The sequence below is a fragment of the Corylus avellana genome, chromosome ca5, assembly GCF_901000735.1.
Source record: "Corylus avellana chromosome ca5, CavTom2PMs-1.0".
Lineage (NCBI taxonomy): Eukaryota > Viridiplantae > Streptophyta > Magnoliopsida > Fagales > Betulaceae > Corylus > Corylus avellana.
The window spans coordinates 25,687,346-25,694,720 of record NC_081545.1 but is presented as its reverse complement, the minus strand read 5'-3'; the positions used below and the strand labels follow the sequence as shown (position 1 = coordinate 25,694,720).

Here is a 7,375-nt window from a genome sequence, read left to right as displayed (position 1 = left end):
TTTTTTTTTTTTTTTTTTTTTTGTGGTTTACAGAGCGGTGGAAAACCACTTGGAATTGGACTGCTCACGGCTATAGTGCTATGCACAAAATCTACGCATATCCAACATGGGTCAGCACGTGGGTCACACTCAGAGATCAGAAAGCTCACGTGCTCCTGCCCTTTAAAGACTCATCTATAGTGTAATCGCATTAACAGATTCAGCGTCTCTGTAATTTTCCCCTAACCATCTGGCAATTTCGTCAATTTGGCATCCGAATATGCGGCGAACCCTTATCTAAACTAACCTTTATTATCTCAAGGGTTCCCACCGCTCCGAATCCAACCAGCCCAGCTGTTTCGAGTACTAATTTCCACTTTTACCCCTACCGCCCCACTTTTTGACATTCCTAAGTTTCCTTTTCACAAATTTGTCTTCTTCTTCTTTGCCTTTTCAAAATCTTTATAGATCATCTTCCCGAGCTGACACGCAAAAACCCTAACTCGTTCATTTCTCTCACGCTCTCACTCTGACTCACCGAGTTTCACCGATTTGTCTCAGCGAACCATGAGTCTACTCAGGCGAATCGACCTCATCGAGCCCCACTACTATCCCTCCCTCTTCGTCAGAGAAACTTCCATTTTCGCGCCCGAACCCCTGGCTTTCCCCTCATTTGTGGAGGAAGAATTCGATCTCTGCTTTGGTCTCGACCTCCTAAACCGTAAACCTAGCCCCTCTGCATTTTTCGATGCGGTCACCGATCTGGTCCGTATCAACGAAACCCCGTCCTTCTCTTCTTACAGACGAATCCAGCGAGTCGAGAAGAGGCGCGGAGCCGAAAGTTTTTACTTGCAGAGCCTTTGCGACCGAGTGAGCGAGCTGGAATCGCGCTTCGATCGGCTGGTCAACGCGAAGGAAAAAGGCGGGGACCGTAAGTACACATGGACGGCGGAGATAAAGAGCCTGGAGAAGGATGGCGTTGAAAGGAAGTACAAATGGACGGCGGAGATCAAGGACGGGAAGAAAATGGTGGGAGGGGCTGAGAAGAACTGTAAATGGACGGCGGAGATAAAGGGGAAGGGAGAGACGGGCCGCCCGGTCGCGCGGACGTACACGTTCAAAGCATCAAGCGGCGATGCAGTTGACTGTAGCGGATCAAAGAAGAAGAATAAGAAGAAGGGAGAGAATGACACGCGTGTGGTGGAGATCGAACATCATGAAGATCACGAAGATCACGGCGCTGTGATTTTAAGACAGGTATTTCCTATAATTACTGATTTGTGCTCCATTTAATTTCCTTAATCCTGTGTGGTTGTGTTTATGTGGAAGTACTGTGTATACGAACGTACTGTATGTCTTAAAGGCCTTTGCCAAGAGAGTTGGAGCTGTGGGAAAGAGCAAAGGCAAGAGGAAGGAATTGTCTCCTCAAGATGCAGCATTGATGATTCAGATAAGCTTCAGAGCTTATCTGATCCGTAGATCACAGACTCTTCGTGCCCTTAGAGATCTGGCGGTTGCCAAGACCAAGTTGAAGGAGATCAGATCATTTTTCCATAACTTCTCCTACCGCCGGCGCGTAGCCCATGATGCAGAGGAGCGTCAGAGGTTCACAGAAAAAATTATCGTCCTGCTTCTTACTGTTGATGCCATTGAGGTAACTTCGTCTTAATCGTTTCAATTTCCGTAGCTGTGTGAATCTGATCAAACTCTAAATGACTTTTCATCATACCCAAAACTTAATCTGGGTGACTTTTCATTGTCCATTATTATTCAGTAAATCGGCAATCAAGATGGTACACTCACTATAATTTGATGTTAGGTGATATATGCATATCGATATGTATTTAGCAAATGGCTTCAGTTTCACATAGGTTGCATTTGGAACTATGGTGAACAAAATCTAAAGGACTGAGAAAGCTTTTGACATCATATCAAAACCCAAGAAGTCTGATAGATGGTTAAAAGCTTTATTACTTATGCAGCTAAATGGTGGACAATAATCCCATTAGACTTGACAGATATTAAAGTGCCCATAATTATAACAACCATCCAAACCTCATTCAACAGCGTTGGTTGAATCTTTCCATTGATATATTTTCTTCCATCTAATATCTGAATTTGGTTCAAAAGTAGCACTGTTGTCCTAGTTTGTTTTTATTTTTTCAGAAAACACTTTACCACATTGATCATGCAAGTAATTGACCTCCATGATGATGAATTTGCGTATCTGTTCTGAGAAAGATTGTGAACCTTAGTGCTTTCATCCATACCCTATTATGCGCTATCACGACAAAGAGGTTGCTGATAATTTTTGACAGCCAAGTGATTTTTCATCACAGAAAACTTGAAAACCTACAACAGTTCACTCTGATTTTGCCATGTTGTAAGATATTGATGTCCTAGTCTTTAGTTTCTAAGGAGTCAAACAGGACATATACTTATTATTTGTTTTCCTAATGGGGGAATCCAATGCCTGCATTGTAGCAGGGAACTGACCTAATGGTGCGTGCTGCAAAGAGGTCAATGGTGGATGAGTTGGAAGCAATGCTTGATGTTGTGGACCCCCAGCCTACTGGGAAATCACTTTCCATGAGAAGGAGGACTTTTGATATGCCTGATGCTGTCATTCAGAAGGAAATTGCAGCAGGGGTGAGACAGGTTGTGCAAATGCTTAATGAGGAAGAGGAGAGTGCCAACACCGACTTTCCTTCCGGTATTGTTATATGATGTGACCTAGTTGAGGAGGAGGTTTAGAAAAAGACTTTTAACTGGCTGTTTCTCTCACGTGATGAATTGTGTACTACTGAACTTGTCTTACCAGTTTTACCCCTTTATGTGCGTTAGAGAAGATTTAGTAGTCTTTAAAAGTGTTCCCAGGAAGAAAGCTTTGGGTTTGTAGATTGGCTGATCACTGTGCTTTGATTTGTGTCTACTGTGATGTTTCCAACTGGGCAGTGTTAATTTTAATTATTAATTTTCTCGACCTATAAAAGCTTCATTCCAATCACTTTGGATGTCCTTTTTCTCCATCTAGCTCTACTTGGGGCCATATTCTCTGTTAAATTGGTTTTGGGCTATTTTGTTTATAAATTTCTTCACATCTTCTAATTTGTTAGCTTCCATGGGAGTGTTGACATTAAAAGATGAAGTCAATCGACATTTCAAAAGCAGGATTTTGGATGTTCGAGTGTATTGAATGAAATCCCAAGCCCAAAATTTTTGGAACAGGATATTGAGAATATTCGGTTCATGACTAGGATTTTATCTCTAAAATCCTATGGCCATAAATGGGACACATATCTTACTAATAAAAATAATAATAAAATATTATTTTAAATAAAAAAATAATAAAAAAAAATTAAGAAAAAAAAAAAAAAAAAAAAAAAAGGAAGGTGGCTGGCTACCCCCATTTTGGGTAGGGGGAGGCTTGAGCCACCTCTAATGGCCGGCCAGGGGTGGCCTAACCACCCCCATCTTGCAAAAAGGAGGTGGTTCGGCCACACAATGGTCAAGCCACCCCCTACCCAAAATGGCCACTTCCCTTTTTTTTTTTTTTCCTTAATTTTTTTATTAATTTTTTTTTAATTTAAAATAATATTTTATTATTATTTTTATTAATGGGATATGTGTCTCATTTGTGACTATAGGATTTTTGAGATGAAATCATAGCTATGAACTGGATATTTTTCCGTCCATAATAAACTGGAAAGAATCATGTTCCAAAATTTTTGTAGTAGATGGCCACTCAGGGGGTTAATGCAGTTTAACTCCGGGCACTCCGGGCATTTTGTCTGATAGAAATTGGTAAGAGCTGCCACTTGAATGAATATGGATATTTACCATAATAATATATATGAGCAAGGTTGAGGAGCGTTCCCCCTTTCTTTACTAACTGTTTTTCCGGCGCTTAGAATTTAGAAAATATTTTCAGGAACCAAAAAAAAAAATGTTTCTTCTATCATTCGGTGTTTTGTGGCATTGGAAATTTCCACGTAACAAGACAAAAATCAGTAATCTCAAAAGCCCATACTCCATAGTTTCGATTTTCGAAAATGTTTTATGGCATTGGAGGTTCCAGGGTAATGGTGGGGGCGAGGAGGAAGGAGGAGACTCCACAACTAACCATATAGAGAATGATGGTGCAAATTGGTCTATTATTTATAGAATTAGTGGACCTTGTCCAAATTAATAATTTTATGACCCATTTTAATAATATGGACATGGAGAGTCTCACAAAATTGTGTACTTGGTAGGAGTTATTAAATTGATTATGAAATTCTCTAACATAAAGGTGAGAGTTACAGTACAAGCCACTAATTCCGAAACAAACTTATATTTTCATCGATTGTTTTCAATACACCAACACTATGCAACTTGAAAAGTATTTGATTCAAAAGCAAAACAGAACCACACAAGCAATTAGACTCAGGATACATCATACATAGATAACAACATATATAAAGATCCCAAAAAGCCAAATTCATAAGGTTTCAATTCATTAACCTCCACAGCCCCCACAACCACCACCACCACCACCACCACCACAACCACCACCACCACAACCACAACCACCACCACCACCACCACAACCACAACCACCACCACAGCCTACTCCTGCAAAGACAACCATCTCACCATCTTTGGTTGCACTGCTCTTGGCAGTTTGACCTTTTTCCACGTCACGATAAGCTCGTTGATGAACTGAAGAAGTGGTTGCACTTGGCATAGCGTTGGGCTCTGAAGTCTGTTTCTTTTCCCGGCTCCCTTGGCCAAGACAGCTCAATACTATCAACACGGCTACCACATAAGCAAAGGCTATGAGCGCAATTTCAAGTGGATGCATCTTCTAAATATGTTCACAAGAACCGGAACATCTGGAAAAGAAAGTGATAATTTCAATTATATATATACACAAAATTGCGTAAAAATGGGGTTGAGTAAATAACTTTTTTATAATGAAAGGGCTTTCTTTGGAAGTTCACAATCGACAATATTCCTTTTAGACTTTGAGAAGCATGATCAGCGAAGTTGATTAGGATGACCTTTGGCACATAAGCGTGGATAGATGTTTGGAGTGAGGTGTACAATTATTAATAGTTTTTCCTTTCATTTTTCTTATTTTTTGTTTTTTAATGACAGAAACATGCCTCTTGGTGAATACAAAATAAACACGGGCAAAAGTCAAACGTCTTAAAACATTTACTTTAGATAAGGATATAAAGAAATGCTAGGGTTCTAAATCTTTTACCAAGAGCTGGATGCCAAGATGATGCGGAGCTTATTCTTTGATACCCGTATCATTTTTCTTTATTAATTGTTTTGATCACTTTTAATAAATAAGTTAAACGTCATCTTCATACCCTTCTCTTGGTAAGAAACTTGGTACCCCTTAGCATTTCTCAAGGAAATAATAATAAATAAATAAAAAATCTTAAAATTAGTAAATGATTGGCGAGTTAAGATTGAGCATCAACCAATTATCGAAATTAATTATTTACATGTTTGTTGGAATGATTCAAAGAAAACTAAAAAAATCCAACAATTGTCTCTCACCTCACCTCATCTGAGCTCTATATCCTTACCATCAATAAAGACCATCTCTTTTCTTATTGGCTATGTGCCCCCTGTGATTGGTGATATTCGTTTGCATCTGCTACGGTTTGCTAGTTGGACCGCGTTGAAAGTATCAAGAAGTGCTAACTGGAGAGCAAACTCGGTTGCTAAATGAGCCGCTTCCCATAATGTGTTTGGAAGCATTCCCGCTTGTTCCCATTTTCTCTCTTCCATCCGAATTAAGAGTGGAAAAGACTCTCCTTTGTAATTCTTTCCCCTTTCCCCCTTTGCTTAAAAATAATAATAATAATTAATTAATTAATGGAAAGCTAGTTGGATTTGGAGCATTCACAATAAGTTACCTTTTTTTTCTTTTTTTCTTTTTTTTTCTGACATGAGGATCCCTTAGAAAAGATCTAGGCCCCATGAAACTTGTCCAAAAGCTTGTTCATCTCCGATATGGGAAATTTGTCCTTTGCTGTAATTTAATTCAAGGCCCGATACTCAACACAGGCCTTCAGGGCCCATCATGTTGTAGGGCCTTTCATTAACAGGCCCATCCCCTGCCAACAATGGGATTTTTTATGTGGTTATGTGGCCTGTTAGGTGGCTATTCTTTGGGCTCAGAGAAAATGTCCTCATAGGCCCACAATATCTCCAAATAGCGAGCTTCACTCCTAGAAAGTCGGCCCATTGTGCGCCTAACACCGCATCGCAGCTGTCTAGCTGGAGCAGGGGTGGAACTAAAGATTTGTGTTTGGAGGGTAAAATTCTAAAAAAATAATTTGGAAGGGTCAAAAATTAAATTTTATAGAAATTTTATAATTTTTTAAAAAATTATATTTTTTCTTGATGGACCACCTTGGGCCCCCAAGGCCCGACACCCCCCTGAGCTGGAGGATGAAAAGGTCAAAGAAAAACAGCTCCCTTGTACCATATACGGATTCCGCTGCACCGCACGAAGTTGACCGTCAATTTGGGTAAAAATAAATAACCTAATGTCGAAATTGAAAATTTTGATAATTAAATTGAAGTGGGGGATTTTTCTATGTTCACCAAGGGCGTGGCATGGGTCGTGGCGCAACCAACTTGGTTCTGGGCATACAAAAACCCACTTCCTCACTTCCTGCGTCTCCCTCTTAAGCAATTTCCATGGCCTATGCATCTGCAAATTCTGGTCTCTTTGGAACCCTTGGTTGCAGATCTCACACACATAGCGGTCGGATTCCAACAAGGTCTTGGGAGAGAGAAAGACATCACCTCAGCTTCTGGATTTACATAAAAACAATTAAGAAAATTAGTAAAAGAAAGAAAAAAAAATTGAAACTGAAGAAGGAGATATATATGTAGTTTTGTTACCTGGTGTACCTGCCAGTCTTCTTTTTCTTTTGTTAGTGAGGCCATTTTCTAGGGAAGCAAATGCATCATAGGAGGAAGATGGCGCAACAGAAGAAGCAGTGTTGTCTAACATGGATGGATTTTGTTGCTTTTAGGAGACTATATTGTTGAAATATATATACCTTTGATACCATGTTGAAATATATAGACTCTGATACCATGTTGAAATATATATATAATATAAAATACTAAAATATAAAAGAGAAAGAAAAGAGAGCAGAAGCGGAGAGAGACGTATGGGCTACATCTTGTATATTCACCGTATCTATCAATATTACATAACTCTTTATTTATAGAGAGATAATGAGTAGTGATCAAGAAACCCAAATTAAACCCTAAAATACATAAGGAAAGAAATAAACCCTACATTAAAAATTAAATAACGAAAATATAAAATATTCTAACAAAAGAAATAATATATTCTAACATATATGGTGGGGATGGT

The 7,375-nt window shown here is 39.2% G+C and overlaps 1 protein-coding gene across 2 annotated transcripts; it reads left to right on the top strand.

Moving 5' to 3' along the window:
• The first annotated feature begins 414 nt into the window (after nucleotides 1-414).
• Nucleotides 415-2,986, top strand: LOC132182481 (BAG family molecular chaperone regulator 7). Of its 2 annotated transcripts, none has more exons than XM_059595738.1 (3): nucleotides 415-1,236; nucleotides 1,343-1,633; nucleotides 2,464-2,986. In XM_059595738.1, the coding sequence occupies exons 1-3, from the start codon at nucleotides 547-549 to the stop codon at nucleotides 2,704-2,706; spliced, it is 1,224 nt and encodes a 407-aa protein (XP_059451721.1). In that variant the 5' UTR covers nucleotides 415-546; the 3' UTR covers nucleotides 2,707-2,986. The 2 variants fall into 2 exon arrangements, with proteins under 2 accessions (XP_059451721.1, XP_059451722.1); XM_059595739.1 differs by having other exon boundaries at nucleotides 416-1,236; nucleotides 2,467-2,986.
• The last annotated feature ends 4,389 nt before the right edge of the window (nucleotides 2,987-7,375 follow it).

What these genes read in the sequence shown, in the direction of transcription:
- LOC132182481 (XM_059595738.1), top strand. Translation starts at nt 547, where the DNA reads ATGAGTCTACTCAGGCGAATCGACCTCATCGAGCCCCACTACTATCCC. An exon ending in GCGCTGTGATTTTAAGACAG is followed by an intron (nt 1,237 to 1,342) that starts GTATTTCCTATA and finishes TATGTCTTAAAG; the next exon opens with GCCTTTGCCAAGAGAGTTGG. An exon ending in TTACTGTTGATGCCATTGAG is followed by an intron (nt 1,634 to 2,463) that starts GTAACTTCGTCT and finishes CCTGCATTGTAG; the next exon opens with CAGGGAACTGACCTAATGGT.